Source organism: Apaloderma vittatum, unplaced genomic scaffold, assembly GCF_000703405.1.
Source record: "Apaloderma vittatum isolate BGI_N311 unplaced genomic scaffold, ASM70340v1 scaffold9579, whole genome shotgun sequence".
Taxonomy (NCBI): Eukaryota; Metazoa; Chordata; class Aves; order Trogoniformes; family Trogonidae; genus Apaloderma; species Apaloderma vittatum.
In genome coordinates, this window is record NW_009735811.1 from 62,466 (window position 1) to 78,790 (window position 16,325).

A 16,325-nucleotide genomic window follows, 5' to 3' on the forward strand; every position below is an offset into this window, starting at 1 on the left:
CATGATCAAGGAGTTTTCTGGTTTAGAGAAAGAGCAAAAGGGCATTGAGGAATCGCATTTATCTTTTTTTTTAAACAATTTTGTCATCATGATTTGGCAGATTGATATTTAATAATTTAATTATTCTCTCTTATATTATAGGAAATGCTTAGGATTGGAGATTTTTATAGTAATTTTGCAATAACCATGCCCTGGGACAAGTGCCTGTATTCTCAGAGGCCTTCTGCTTCTCAGTTATTTTAGTCAAGGTTCCTGTATCTTGACGTGTCCTTATCATAAATAGGCACTGAATCACTTTTTCTGCATGGTTGGCAGGAGGGACTTACTGTGTCCCAGGCTACCTGAAGAAATGAAGCTGGAAGCAGGCAAAGCTCTCCCAAGATACTCTTGATTGTATGCTTTGGTGTCTTGTTTTCTTAATCATTTTAAAGGGTAGAAGTCTTTGATACTGACTCTTGGTATGTGGGGGGTTCTCTTTTCAGTGCTTTGTTTAACCGATCAGTTCCGCTGTGCCAGTGGGCAGTGCATCGGGAAAAACAAGAAATGTGATCACAACCTGGACTGCAGTGACAGCTCAGATGAGCAAGGATGCTGTAAGTGTAAAACATGAGAGATTTAGTTGCAGCATCCAAAATTGTTTCTTACCTTCTCTACGAGTTAGATTTTATTTTGCTGATGAGACTGAATTAGCTCTTCCCAAAATGCTGTAATGCCGTTAATGCACAATGTGGCAGAATAGGAATAACAAAACATAACTGGTATTCAGAACGGGTAGTATCTGAGAGAGAGCAAGCTAGTAATCTTTCCACTTACCTTTTTAAAAGAAATGATAGATTTGTTTTACTATATTCTGTTAGTATGCTGAGTTGGTGTGGTGCTAAAATCAAGATCTTTCCAGCAGCGTGAAGCTTTTATACAGAACTGCTCAGCTTCATGCTTTTCTCTTCCAGAGAATTAATAGCAGGTGCTTTTAGAATCAGAGGAGCACTCTGTTTATAGAGTAAACCTTCTAAAATTTCGTCTGTATCTTGAAAAGATGTAATTCTGATCTTGATTTATGATTTGTAACATGTGATATTGCCTACCTTGAAATCTCTAGGGCTTTGCAGGAAAACCGCTGCCGTTAAAATTTCAACATGAAAGTTCATTTTCACTGTTGGTGCTTTAGAAGAAATTCTGAGTAGGGACATCTCTTGTGTTAGAGATCTGTATATCACGGTTAATACACATGGAACTTGAAAATGCAAAGGCAAAGTTGGACCCTTGATCTTCAGAAGGAGTAATAGGAGACGTTCTGTCATGTTACCATGTGGCATTATTAGTGGCATTATCACAGACACGTATATATATTTTCTGGATGGAAAATTAGCCCACCCAGAGTAAGACTGCAGTTTTTGCTGTCCCTCTTCCAGTATGATTTGAAGTCTGTTTGCTTATCTCTGTAGATTGTGACAAGCTGGTTAAAATGTGGTTTTTGGTGTTCAGGGAGAAGAAAAATATGTTGAGGAAAAGACTTCCAGTAATGGATAAGATGTAAAACACTGACTAGAACAGGAAAATACTTTAAAGTCTGCTTTTCTTGTCAAATTCATGAAGCACAGGCAGGGGGTTGTCAGTTATTGCCAGAAATGTCGTTTCTTAGAATTGGTATTGTGGGGAAAGCCACGCGTTTTGACTGTTTGAATAATCATTTCAGATAGGTTCCTCGTAAGGATGGCACCTCTAAAGCTGATGCTCAGCTATATCTCTAACCATTGGTGTGGAGTGGATTAGGTAGTTTAATAAATAGCAGCAAACTCAAAAGTCATCACTGGAGCATCACCTCTACTGCTCAGCATAAGCGAATGTTACACAGTTGAGAAAAGGGAATGAAATGTTACACTGAGCAGTAACCAAGGTGTTTACGTGATGAGATACAACATGAAAAGTAGTTGTCATCATCTTTAATGACATGATAAAGAATAACTGGATTCCCCAGCACGGTGCCGTCTGGAGTCGTGGCTGCAGGTCTTGTTCATCAAGTTCAAAGGATAGTCCTGCCTGTCAGCATGAAGCAAAATCAGGACCTGGCTCATCAACCCCCCTGCACATGCCCATACTGTTCTTTTCTGGTCGTTTGTTATTCAAAAACCTCTCTGCACATGTGGAGGTCGTCTTGTGCACAGGTAGCCTTTATGGACTACTCGGAGTCTTTGAACAGACCTATGCTGGTGCCTGTTTGTTCCTCCCATATATTAATTTGAAAGCTATTGTCTGCCTGCAGAAGAGGTCAGGAAAACTGACGGTTTATGTGAAGCTGCTGGATCAACTGAAATGGTCTGATGTTCCTTTTTTCTTTTAGACACAACGGAGGAGCCTGCCCCACAGCCCAACAATACGATAGGCTCCATCATCGGTGTGATCCTCACTGTTTTTGTGGTTGGAGCAATGTACTTCATCTGCCAGAGGGTGCTGTGCCCACGCATGAAGGGAGATGGGGAAACAATGACCAATGATTACGTGGTGCATGGACCAGCCTCTGTACCTCTTGGTTATGTGCCTCACCCAAGCTCTTTGTCAGGGTCTCTTCCTGGTGAGTAAATGGTGTGATCCTTGTCCTGCTCTTCAGCACCACGTAGTTGCAGCTGAGGAAACTGTGCCTGTGTGCACAGGAGATGCCAGTTCCAGAGCCATAATTTTTGGAAGCTGTTGGAAGCCAAGTCTGTCAAAGCTTGTCACCATCTTTCTTTATAATAATGGACTGTTATTTTACCTATGCTATTCATGATCATTTAGATACTTTGCAGAACTATAAACTCAAATAGATACACGTGCCATGGGAGTTCTCTTATTTTCTTGCTAAAGGAGCCTCTTTTTGGACTATTGTAGCATCAGCACGGTGTTGTGACAGTACAGGGTAAAGTTATGCGGAGATATTCATAGCACTTTAAACATTATGTAACAATTCCTGTTAGATTTCCAGACTGGTTTTTTTATGCTTGTGAAACTTCTTGTGAAGTCTGTAATGACCAGCAATAACTGTGGTCTCAGCTTAATTCATTTGATGAGGGAAGATTCCATTGCCAATCCAAGTATATGATGCTACTGCTGTTTAAAAAATTAGGACTTCACCACAACTTAGCACTTAATTTATATGTCTTGCTTCTGTACGTATTGAGTAAATACGTACTGTGATGTGTGGCTTTGGATCCAGCACGTTCTAGTCAGGACACAGAGATTCTGTGAGGCTGTTACAGGGTTACAATAATGCACCAGATTTCTTTGCCTTCTGTAATAACCTGCTTTCATACAGCCAGTCTTTGAGCAGAATTTTCACCATTATTTTGAGCACGGTGGCATACCTCTCCGTTTCCCACTTGGACTCTCTGCCAGCGTGTTTCAGTCCAGTAGCAAAAGCTCACTTAACGGTGTGGAAATGAAAGAACACAGACCCTCTCTTCTCTTGCACAAATTTCAGTTGCTCGGTTGAGGTGGTCAGAGTCAGTTTCATGTTTTATTCTGAGGCATAGAAATAGTGCCTGAATGCCTATTCTCTCAAGTCTTTTCCAGCCATTCAAGTGAAAGAATCCTGTTTCTCTTCACACAGCTCTAATCTCGCTCAGTGCCAAGTCCTGCACTTGAGTTGCTGATAGGCAAAACCAACGTGTGTATTCCCTGTCAGAATTCATTCCAGCTGTCCGTCAAGGAACACTGAATTCGCTCTTAATACCAGGAAGATTAGTTCTGGTTTTAGGAATTGTGCTCATACTGCGGTTATCCTCTAGATTATTTCTGTTCTCTGTTTGCTTAAAAAAACCTGAATATTGACGTACCTCTTTGTTCCTCAGGGATGTCTCGAGGTAAATCTGTGATCAGCTCCCTCAGCATTATGGGAGGGAGCAGCGGGCCACCCTATGACAGGGCCCATGTCACTGGAGCCTCTTCCAGTAGTTCTTCAAGTACCAAAGGCACTTACTTTCCTCCAGTAAGTCATTCTATTATTCATAGACCTTTAATAACTTTCAGGGGAATGACAGTGTCTTTCTGAGGATAATTAATTGGCAGGTGACTGTTTGGTTTTACATTGCTAGCCTAATAAACTTGTCTGAATATGGAGTAAGTGATTTTGAAAGGCAGAGGAGAGGAGATGCTTTTTCTGAAATAGTAGAGGAATTTTCTGTTAATTTTAAAAAGTTGTGGAAGAGCTCTGTGCCAGAAAAAGACATTAAATTGAATATCAAGGGAGATGAAAAAAATCCCTATAAATGTTGAGTAGTTCTGTCAGAGCAATCTCCTTTCATTATGCTTTGCCATGTGACTCTAGATATAAAACTGTGGTTGATTCTTTATAGACCTTTCAAGGAATTAAAATGAAGGTTTGTGTTGTGTGTCTTACAAGTGACAGATAAATAAATAAACATATGTCTTGCAACTCCATAGCATTCCTCTAGTCATAAGTGGATAGTGTGCTGCGCTAGATGCTATATAAAAGTTGGTACCAGCCCTAGAGGGCTCCCTGTCTCTTTTTTTCCTTCTAGCATCAATAGTTGTTGATTTAGATATTTTTATATGAAGTCCAGCACGCCACTATCAGGTGTGAGAGTTACACGCTCGATCAGTGCAGGCCGAAATCGTCCACTGTTTGCTTTCAGTTCAGGAATAAACCTGTCATGTTATATCTTTAATCAAAATCCTGTTTGTGCAGTAGAGCATGCCTGGATAGGGAACAAATCATAGCCTTGGCCAGCACGCTGGAACTTATAAACAGCATAATACTTGGGGACTAGAGCTAGCAGGAGCAAACATCTGCTGGTTTGCCTAGGGCAGTGGTATCCCTAGTGACAATCTAGTAGTGAAGAGCTAGCTTCAGCTTTAGAATGGTAAAGTGTCTGTTAAGGAACCGGGAAATAAACAGCAGAAAAGTCCTGTTTGCTGGGAGGAGCTATGAATGCAGTTCTTAAGGTTTTTATGAAACAGTACTAAAAATAAAATTTATAAACTATTGTTTTCTTAAGTCTCTTTCTTTTTTTTAATGTGGCTTTTCTTTTCTGCCCTTAGATTTTAAACCCACCGCCTTCACCAGCTACCGAACGTTCACATTATACCATGGAATTCGGTTATTCTTCAAACAGCCCATCCACTCATAGATCCTACAGGTAATTACTATTACAATAGCTTCTGTCAGCATCAAAGCAGTTACTGGAGAAAATGCAGAATAAAGACAGCCTCTGCTCTGTAAGAATTGTAATCAAAGGCTCTAATTCTGCAAGGACTAAAACAGGTGCCTAAATGGGTTCACATGTATCATGTCACGGAGGCGTACGTGTAAGTGCAGCACTGTTTGAGGTAAATCGCGCAGTAAGTGGGTTAGTGGTACTCCTCTCAGGTATATTGCTTTAGGGGGAATGACAACACTCAAAAGAAACCTGCTGTTGGGATAACTTTGAGCCAAAAATACTTACCCAGGAGTGAACCCTGCCTTTTTTTTCTTTTTTTTTTTTACTTTTATCATAAATAATTTTTATGTAATTATCGGAAACAGTAGGCAAGCACCACGTGGAGGGAAGTTGACAGTGTAAAGGCTAGTAGGTCAGAAGTAAATTTAGAAATGCTAGTTTGACAAGTTAAGGGTTAATAGTTGAAAAAGGTTGCTAACCTTTTGCTTATTTTCTCTAATATTTATGGGCAAGCAAGCTTTCCCTCTGTTTACTTGAATGTATCTTTCTTACTTTCCCTGTAAGATGCTAGAGCTCATTATAATTTTATAACTAGTTACCAAAAATAGAGGCACCTCCTACCCAAGGGTGTAAAGGTTCCCCTCCCAAATCACTAGCAGGTCTGGTCAACGAGAAGAGAGTGCTGGATTTCTCTCTTAAAAGACGTGCCTCCCTGACACGGAGCCTTTGGGGGCTTTTGGATAATGAGGTCTCTGGGGCTGAAAAGACATCTCTTCTCCATTAGCAGAAAATATGGCCTCTGTTGTGCAGAAGGTCAGACCAGATGTTTATAATGATCCCTCTCAGCCATATGAAAAATCTTTTAAAATGATGAGTAATTTTCTAGTGAAAGAAACCTAAATTTTGGCACTGGGATGAATCACGCTGTTTGCTGGTTAGTTGATGTGACTTTTCAGTATTGTAAACGATGTTAGGACCCAGTGTTTTCCCTATGCTCGCCCACCCAAAAATAAACCCTGGCCTTGCAGCTTCTGATCTTCCCATCTTTCCTAACATTCTGACTTGAATGTAGAGGAGCTGCATCCCCACCTGTCCCCAACAACTGACAGTGATACTGGTAATTGTAGCTACCAAGCGCCTCCCTTTCTAATTGGTTTCCTTTAGACTTATCATGAGCTCATTTTAAAAGATGTTTAGTGGTAGCAGCCTTTGGGAATTCCATCCAGTTAGTGCTCTGGGGAGTGATTCTCCTGACTGTAATGAGCGTGCCAGGCCATTTTCAGTCTTTCTGCCTGAGCTTGGAAGTTAAATATTCTGTCTCCCTTCTGCAATTTATGGATGCTATTTTCCCCGTAATTGTAATACAGCTGTTTTGCCTCTCTCTCTGCCCTTCCTGCCTGACTGTCTTGGGAGCAAGTTCTTTGGAAAAAAGTCCTTAGGGAGCCTGTTGTCCTTAGATAATTAATAATTAGCCTCCTTTTCGCTAGTTGCTGTAACCTGACTGATGCTGCAGTGCAAAGGTGGGCCTTCTGCAGGGCACTTAGCAAGGTCACGGTGTGGGAGAGAGGACAGTGTGGTGATGCTGTGTACCTGCTGCAGAGAAGCTGACCCGCTCCCCTTTCCCACCTTGCCTTACCTGCCACTTGCTTACGGGTGGGCGCGTCACCTGGAGCCAGGCGCGCAGTCTCCCCCTGTGACGCGGCTTTTCCCATCCCTCTCCCCGCTGCAGCTACAGGCCTTACAGCTACCGGCATTTTGCACCTCCCACGACGCCCTGCAGCACGGACGTGTGTGACAGTGACTACGCTCCCAGCCGAAGGGTCACGACAGCGACGGCCAAGGGCTACACCAGTGACTTGAACTATGATTCTGAGCCCGTCCCGCCGCCGCCCACTCCGCGCAGCCAGTACCTGTCGGCGGAGGAGAACTACGAGAGCTGCCCGCCTTCCCCCTACACGGAGCGGAGCTACTCTCACCACCTCTACCCGCCGCCGCCGTCCCCCTGCACGGACTCGTCATGAGGGGTAGCCCCCCCGCCCCATTATCTGCCTCCGTCGCGAAAGTGTAAATACAAAGCAGTTCTACTGGGGAGGGGGGAGGGAGCTCTCGGCGAAGGATGAGGTAGGACAGTGTACAGTTAAATGTTATTAAATGGGGTGGAGGAATGCTGAAGATATTTGTACAGAAGAAAGAAAAAAAAAGGATATTTATATATTTTCTTAAACAGCGACTGCTGCTTGTGCCATAAGAAGAAAAATTTTTGTATAAAAGAACCCAGACGTTTGTACAAAAAGTTTTTATTTTTGCAAATGGAACACAAAAACATGCCTTAATCCAGTGAAGTGACTGAGCACATAAGGAAATCGAAGGACCGGGATGTGTTATTTGTCCAGCGAGGTGAGATGTGGGGTTTGTCAATACCAAAAATGTTTAAAGTAATTAATAGAAGTCCGTCTCAGAGCAGCATACCATAGATACTTGGAAGTAGCCAAATAACCTCTATGTTAACTAAGGAGGGCCAGCAACTAAAGTTAAACTTGAAAACGCAGTCAGGACAGATATTAATCTTACACAAAGGGCTTTGTTTTCTACAGGAATACAGCAATCGTAGCAGTGAATCCAGAAAAAATAATGTCACACTTTTTTTTAACTGAATACGCATCTGTTTTTCCTTAATGCATTTACCAAACTAGAGTGTCTAGAGCTCTTTCCTTGCTTCTGAAATTTCAATGATTTTTGTTGGGTATATTTTAAAGTTTGCTCCTTTTTTTTTTTTCTTTCCCCGTTTAGCTCTTCCTATGTCTTCTTCCTGCCCGTGTCACTTTAAATCATGATATTCTTACTTAAAGTACTGCTAGAACTGGGCTGCTGTAAAATCTTCTTTTCTTTTAATTCTAATTAGCCTTGTCATGCAGTGAGTATCATGCTATATATTATTTTCTTCATTTTGCCAACATGATAGGATTCTGTTTTGTACCAGGTCAGTGCGATTTTCACGTAATTGACAAGGGTAATATGCGTATACCTGAATGATTTTTAGTCCCTTAAGAAAGAAAACCTTATTTTGACCTAGTGCCCACAAAATGTCAAATATTTTTATACCACATATAATATAGACAGCATATTTATAAACTATAAATTTAACCGTGGATTGTTAGTTTTACTGTAAATGAATAATATATCCTTGCAGTACTTTGAGTGTATATTGATATCACAGTATACAAATCGTATATATATAAATATATATATTATTTTTTCCTAGTAAGGAAGCATTTAACTTTAAGTGGAGCAACTGTCCATAGAAAAATAGATGTTTTGATCATTGGAAGGGGTTCCCGTGCTGTATTAACTGCTCATGATTTCTTTGTGTTAGGTAAAGCCAGTTTTTCTCAGTATGATTTTGACATACCTCCTCTTTTGTGTGGTGTGAGTTAAATACTTTAGTATTAACCGCTGTGAATGTCAAATTTTAAGATATTCTTAACCAAACCATTTTATATTCGCATCTCTATTTTTGTATATTATATTTAGCCCCTTCTCTCATCAGCCTCACCATGGTGATTTTGACAGGAAGAGTATACAATCAAGTGAAAACATTATTTGTGTAGGTTGAGGGGCAACCTAGGGTATTATAAACTCCTCTTCGACTCCAGTGCAGTGTTTTGAATTTGCTTTGACTGTAGTGGAGCTCACAGTATACCTGATCTTAGATGGTATTACACATTTGCACCTTCTCTTGACATCAAATCCAATGAAGGTGCTAAATGCCTTCAAAGACTGTCCCTCTGAGTCTTCCCTCTCAGAGGGAAGGTACAGAGGAGCTTCTGCCTTCATAGCCTTTGGGCATAGTATGGGCGTAAAAACTCTTCAGAGGTGCCATTTGGGTTTTATTGTTCTCTGTTGCTTGTTTCCCAGCCAGCTGCAAGTAAAAGAGAAATAATCTGAAAATGTGGCATGGGCTTTTAATTCATGTTGTTGACAGAATTGGTGACAAGTAATTCTTGCTAGTGCTGCCGCTCATCTGGAGTGCTGGAGCCTCGCTCGGTTTCAGCTCCAGGAAAACCATGGCATTGGGATTCCAGCTGTAATAAAGGGTCTTTCTAGTAGTCCAAGATACCTGAGGAAACTTTAAAAAGCCTCGGTGGTCTCCAGGCTGTTGCAGTTGATCTCTGGATCTGGCATACTAAATTTTGTTTGCCCAGCTTCGTTCTAGGTATCTAGTAATCATGGTATCTGTTCTTCTGGCTCTTCCTTGCTGGTGCAGAAGCTTGTTTGTGTTCTCCAGCAGGATGGATGTTGAGGAGGGTATTGTGAACTATAAGGGAACTCAAAACCATTTATATGAAGGGGGGGAGGGTGGGTGTGTCGGGGCGAGGGGATGTTGAGGCTGGCAAGCCGAGGAGAATTAGAAACTTCTCTGTTGTTTACATTTTTTCATGTGCAGCATTCCGTGTGGGGTTCACATGTGGAAACTTGCACTAATGAACTCAGAAGAATATTGCATTGTTGTATCTCAGTCCAAGTGCTTGTACTGCGATGGCAATGGTCTCTTCTTGCAAAATACTTTTCTCAGTGTGCCAATTTCTGTTTGAAAAACTATAAGGTGGTTGAACTTAAGGAGTGGTATCCTCTTTCGAGTGCAGTTAGACTGCCTCATTGAGGCTTCCTCTTGCAGGGGACTTCCTGCAGGTAAATTCTCAAGTGTGTTAATTGCAATTTTCTTCTTTAGAAGAAAAACCTTCTCTGTGTATGGATCGTGCTGCCTGCCTTCTGTGCTAGTTTACATCCACACATGACTCAACTGAAGTCAATGGGTGGGCGTATAATTCAGCATAGAATGTGATCAAGTCTTTTTGGTGTGTAGGTTTCAGTTTGCACATCAGGCATTTTGCGTGATCTGCCTCGGGGAGGTTCACGTGAAGAGGGAGAAAGTGGTCAGACTGTTTTTCTCCTGAAGGTGACTTGCATAGAGAGAGCAGGATGTTTCTCGTCTGAACTAACCAAAGAATTTTAGTGGGAAGCTGTGATCTGCCTTTACAATAAGTGCGTGTATTTTCCCAGTAAATCTAGAGTAAAATTTTGAAAGAGTTGATGATCTGTGAAGTTCCTCTTGGGCAGATCTCCAAATTACAAAAACTTTGATACAACTAGTATGCACACCTGGCGTTCCCAGTGGATGAACAGTAGCGTTGCACATTTTTCTCGGTGGAGACACCTGCAGAGTGTTCATAGCTGGATGGCTGGTGATGGAAATAGGTGGTATACTCAAACAGAAAAAGAACATTAGAGCATAATTTGTTGAAAACTAACCTTTGCATCTTCAACAGTTTAGCATGTATAAATGGCAACATTAATGAGACCTGATCTCACCTTTTAAAATTACATCTGCCATGTCATGCTGCATGTGTCCTAAGGAGCACCCCTCGTTTCTCCGCTGCCTTTGGTTACCAAGATATTTATTTGAAAAGAAGTTGGATGGCAATAAATGGAACATGCACATAGCATTTTCATTTGAAATAAAGAATGGTTTCCATGAATATAAATTCATGCAACCTGTGCATATACATTGAATGAAATATTTACAGTAATGCAAAACGTGCAAATGAGACAGCTGATCTCAAAGGACTCATTTTGCTGTGGGTGGTAACTTTCAGTATTGTAAATTCCGGATTACTGCCCTAAAATTTTCCCCCCACACGCATGTACAAGTGTATGTATGCAGGTACACTTATCTTTGATAATGAGAACTTACCCAAAGCTAGTGATTTTCTCTCGGGCAGACACATTCACATGGCCCCATTGGCAGATTCACCCTCCCTGCCTTTCAGAGTGCTGAAGGTGGGTGCTGTCCTGCTGTCCCACATAAGCTGAACTTCTTTTGGCCAGGTTGTAGGACAGACCAGAGAATACTTGCTACTTTAAACCTGAATAGTTGATGCTCTGTCTCACCAGACAGGAGAAGAAGCACATTTTGGTTTTTTTACACTACAATCCATTGCACGTGAAGGTGCATTCAGAGAATCCCCATTTATTGCACTAATGGGTTTTGGTGGTGTTCTGGTCTCCAGCTGTGCATTGCTTCTCTCTTATAGCCCATTCTCTAGAAATGGCTCGATTGGTGAGTCTTAACTGATTTAACATAAACTAAATGAATTTGTGTTTAAGCCCTGTGCTAAGACGAGGGAAAGGCCACTGTCTTGAATATTGGGTATTTCCATTCCTTATTGCTTGGCAAATCTCACTGAAATAATTGTTTACCAACATTCTGGGAGGAACTACTTGAACTACATAACTCGCTGGTCACACCTGCTTTTGAATGACTTTTTCAAAATATCTCTTAAGAGGTAATCAATGTTTTTTCCTGATTTTTTTTACTTGAGTGTGTTTGTTGCACAATATTATGGACATAATCTGCTTTCAGACATGTAGCATGCATGTAGCAGATTACTTATTATTTCTATGACCAAAAAATAGCTGATTCATTGGGTGCAAAAATTATTTGAATATTGTTATTCAGAAATAGTCTGAGTAGTTCTTAGCCGTGAGATTTATTTTTTTTAAATTGCATTTTGGTTGGCTTATTGCTTGAAAATTAACCTTCAATTTAATTTGCAGATGACAAATACAGCTTGAGAATAAGTTAGGAACGACCTAGTAGCTTGTAAATGGCTGCAAAGCATTCCATCGTAGAAGAAGTCCAATAAAATACAGTAGTGATCCAAAGGGGACGATGTTCTTTCTACCTTTAAAAAGGACAACTCAGTGGAATATGTCAGCACAGCATTTATAGGGACTGGGCGATCCACTCCGAAACCGTGCAGGCCAGGGTAAACAAACTGTCCGTGCTTGGTTCGGGCCAGGGATAGTCTTTGCAGCACACGGGGGACTCTTGTAACCGAACTCTTGGAGAGCATCGGGTTCCCCTCTTTTAAATGAGCCAGGAGTGGCTTTGAAGTCCTGATTGAAATGGCTGTAGCCTTAAGCCGGGCAGTTAAGAGTCAGCGAGGGGAGATGGAAGTGTCTTTTTGTAAAGAGGATACCACTAGGCTTAAGCTGAACTAGCCTTGTTTGCAAGTGAAGGATCTGGTGCTGCTTTCAAATTTTGAATCTTCTTTTTGTTTTGTTTTGTTTTGTTTGTTCTTTTTTTTTTTGTGTGTGTAAGCTTTAATCACTGTTTGTCATTGTCTTAAAGCCAGCTGGTGTCTCTTGTTCATCAACTTTGGTACGATGGTGCTTTGCAAGGATGTATTTATATTATAATGACCAACATTTGGTCAGCCCTATTCACTCATTCACTAACTTTCTTTTTTTTTTTTTTTGTAAAATAAAGTGCTTTACTTGTAAGGTGTATATAAACCTTGTACAAAAATCCTTTCCAATTATTACTATAAACTGAGTTGTAACAAATGAAATGTTGATTTTTATAATAAAACTAAGAGTGAAAAAGGAGAGGTACTCCTAATTTTATTTCAGCATCTGGAGGACAGATAATTAAAGGTAAAAGTCCATGTGTGTCTTTGCTCTCCATAAAAGCCGCAATGTGCTCAGTTTTCTGATGCTATAGGCAGGCTTTGCAAACACTGATGCATTTGCAAGCAGTTCTGTTGAATTCAATTATTCTGCGATGCAACTGGATACATTTTAAAGCTAAAAGTCTCCATTATTGAACACTCAGATTGTTTTACAGGATAATACAAACCAGACAATGTTACCAAATAAATCCTTATCAGATGAGAGATAGCCAGTGATCATTTTGCAGACTGCTGATCTTTAAATCTGTTTTGAAAAGTTTGCAAAGAGAGAAATGTTTAAAATGTAAAAGAAATTCCTTCACCCTCCATCGTATTACTGTGAGAAGTAATTGGATAGGAGGGAGTTCTGAATTTATAAGCTCAGCTCGGTCTCACTTGAATCCACTGGTTGTGGAAAGAAATGTGGCAATATGTTGGTGTGCATCTGACTATACCAAGATTCTTTTACAGCTCCAGTTTTTCTGCGTGGAGCCATGGGACGAGCCACATATCACTGCCCATATCAGTAAACCAGAGCCTACGTTTATCAGCCTCTCAATAAGTTGCAAAAATAAACGTCGCTCATTCTCAGCTAGTGTGCCATGCTTATTTTATTTCAAGGTGCTATATTTATTCTGCCTTGGAAAACAAGCCATTAGTCTGGAGCTGTTGGGTGCTGTGTTTTTCTCTAAAAATGCCAGGTGTGAATTGCTGCAGAGCTCCAAAAGACTCACCAGCTTTTTTTTTTTTTGCTTTTTTTTGCTTTTTTTTTTTTTTTTTTTTAATAAGCGATGGCAGCTATCTTTCTACAGAGCCCGTGTAGTTGTAATATGGTACAAGTTTGTGTGTAGCATTCGTTTTATTTTGTATGCTCTGAATCTTGGTCTTTTCCAGATGCAGCTGTTAAGCATGAGGGTGCGTCTCAAATGCCATGCTTCAAAGTGCACGCCAGAGAGGCAGTATGGAGGGACACCACAAAAAGAAGGATCAGCCTTACCAATGAGCCACTTAAGTTAAATCTTGAGGGAGAAAAGACTGCTCTTTAGAGAGAGAGCATAGCTCAGGAAACAAAAAGTTGTGTTTCAGCAACCACTCCACCGTGTTTCTCAGCTGTGCCAGTTGTCAAGGCGTCCAGAGATGGCAGAGCTTCTGAAATTGGGCACCAAGGGGCAGCAGGCATGGTAAGGGACACTGGAGTATTTTCTGTCGTTAAAAAAAAATATATATATTCCTTGCCTGTCTGAAAAGAATTAATTTCCCTTACATGTGCACGTGAGCAGAGGTGGCCGTGAACACTGGAATCCTGCCGTTCGTTTTATGCTAGAGAAGAGATAACACACCACACCTTTGTTTTGATAGCAGGAAGAACCCTTTGTTAAGAGCATAAAAATTTCTTTTTTTTTTATCCACCAGCAGGTGAGAATGCGAAATCACATGCTTGTTACTGGAGGGGAACTGCTGAACGTGTTTTACCTGTTTTCGTGGAGGAGATTTTGTAGCTAGCTGAGAAACCTGTGCATGGGAATCGAGGCATGTTTCATAGAGCTGCCTACTGAAAAGCAAGCACCCAACAAGGGGGAAATTCACCTTGTATCAAACCTGCTGTGTGCGGCAGATAGTCCTGCATCCCTTTTCCTGGTGCGTCAGGTTGGGAGCATAAGATGCATGTTACTGGGCTTAGAGACTTTTAAAAAGTAAAACAATAACAAAAAAACTCATTTCTCCTGTAGAAAATGTGTGTCTAGGTAAATAAGCTTTACCTTGCCCTTGAGCTCCACAAGATTTATGATGGCAGCTAAATGCAAACTCTCTGTCTGTAGGAAATACCAGGAGTTGTCAGTCCTCTCCTGCTTGCACCCTTGGTAAAGAAAGTGCTTAGTAGGAAGGGTCTGATGCTTGGGTTACCTGGCTTGGCGTGGTACAGCAGAGACCTTCCCACAGCTTTGCTTTCACAGCAAGATAGCTCTTTTATGAGTTTAAGGGGAATGCTCTGTAGAAACTATGAAGTTTGCTTTGCCCGAGGACGTGTAAAGAATATTGTTTGGCTCTGAGGAGATGGGAGGATTTCATGCGGTAAGTGTTTTCTATTGGTCAGCGTTTCCAAAATTCTTAGCCCTCTCTCCTTGCCAAGAAACTAATGACTACCTTAGCATGCAGAGTGCTTTGCTGGAGTGGAATGACTGAAGTGACCCACCACCAAGCTCCCCTGCTCTGCCCTGAGCAACGTGCTTCAAACCACTGGTGATCCCTGTTGGTGGTTTGTGGAATAAAGGGCTACAGGCAGCTCTGATGGCTACTGGGGTGGTGCCAGGAGCCTGTGCTGAAGCACCCAGCTGCCCCAGAAGGAAAATCCAGAAGCCTTCACCTACAGCTCAGGTGCTGTAAGAGCTGCCTCTGGTTTCCTGGACCAGTTTCCTGTGGGAGAAAAAAGTAGTAGCAAAAGGTTGCACTTCAGAGATGGGCAGAGAAGGCCGATGGAAGGACTGTGGTGAGAGAGGTGTGAGGAGGGTGTAGGGTTTGTGCCCTGGCCTCCTTGTTCCTCTCTGAGAATGTGCAAGAAACAGAATTAGGAAAGTAGGGCATAAACAAAAAAGATGAGTGAAGGATGCAGGGTGTATGTCAGAAAGGGTCCTGGAAGTGTGTGGCAATAAGAAGGGATGATGTTACAGGTGACTCCTTGAAGTTGATCAGGAACACAGCAATTGCTCCTCAGCATTGCCGTAAGGACACGGCAGAGACCTGGGGAACAAGGGTGGAGGAAAGGAACGGGTTAACGAGTTCAGGGTGAAGTTACAGAGGAGTCTGTCAGAAAAGCAGGGAGTCCTGTGTTTCCTGCACCCTGTCTGTGTTGGGTGTGAAATAATCATTAAGGGGCCTGACTCTCCTGTGAGGCCAGACAAGACTTGCTGAGGGAGCGGAAGAGACAATTTAAGAGAGGGCTCTCCTGCCATCCTGCCTACATGTCCAGGGCTCTAGCAGGGAGGAGAAAATTAGTGCAGGAGAACGGGGCACGTAAACAACCCTTGTCTGTGCCTCTCCCCACTGTTCCGGCGTGGAATGAGAGAGAGGAAGAATGGGCATGTGAGGTAGCTGAGAGTGTTCCCTTGCATTGGACCTTGGAGACATACTCAAGTTTTTCCCCATCCTCTGTTTGGTCTTTAAATCGGGAAAAGAAAATGCCTCTGAAACAAAAGCACTCTTCTGGAGCAAAGATGGAGAAAGCCCGGTGCCGCTGGTTCCCTGCCTTGCCTCCAAAGGTACCAGCAAGCACTGGAGCAGGGAAAGGCAGAGCTTCATGGCTGAGGGAGCCAGTGACAATGACATGGTGAGACAAGCTGTTTTTTCAGGCCTTCCTTGATTTGACCCACAAGAAGGCAGCCGTGGTACTTTTGTCCCAGAGAGAGGTGCACGAGTATGGAAATCGGCATCACGGCTTGACGGGGCAGAAAACGTGGCTGCACTGGGCATTTTGTGAGACTTTAAAGGCTTCCCTGTGGGGGCAATCCCTCTCACGCTGCCCTGATGGTGTTTTTTGTCAGCGAGGCACTATTGTGCCAGCAAGAGCTACCAGTTGCCAGGGTTTAGGGTCGGCTGGAGGGCAGCAGGCAAGCTGGAGATGGCAATGGGGGGGATGCAGCAGGAAACCGCTGAGGGGCCC

At 42.1% G+C, this 16,325-nt stretch overlaps 1 protein-coding gene across 7 annotated transcripts in view; it reads left to right on the forward strand.

Annotated features, from left to right (window-relative positions):
- LOC104279449 (low-density lipoprotein receptor-related protein 6) overlaps positions 1-8,036 on the forward strand; it is a 68,584-nt gene extending 60,548 nt beyond the window's left edge. For 3 of the 7 annotated variants that reach the window (XM_009876729.1, XM_009876733.1, XM_009876734.1), the window contains exons 17-21: positions 483-593; positions 2,342-2,572; positions 3,828-3,964; positions 5,038-5,135; positions 6,886-8,036. In XM_009876729.1, coding sequence (XP_009875031.1) covers positions 483-593; positions 2,342-2,572; positions 3,828-3,964; positions 5,038-5,135; positions 6,886-7,177 — 869 coding nt within the window. In that variant the 3' untranslated portion in view covers positions 7,178-8,036. Of the gene's footprint in view, positions 1-482; positions 607-1,369; positions 1,380-2,341; positions 2,573-3,827; positions 3,965-5,037; positions 5,136-6,885 lie in introns of all 7 variants that reach the window. The other 4 variants (XM_009876731.1, XM_009876728.1, XM_009876730.1 and 1 more) reach the window with 4 other exon arrangements.
- The last annotated feature ends 8,289 nt before the right edge of the window (positions 8,037-16,325 follow it).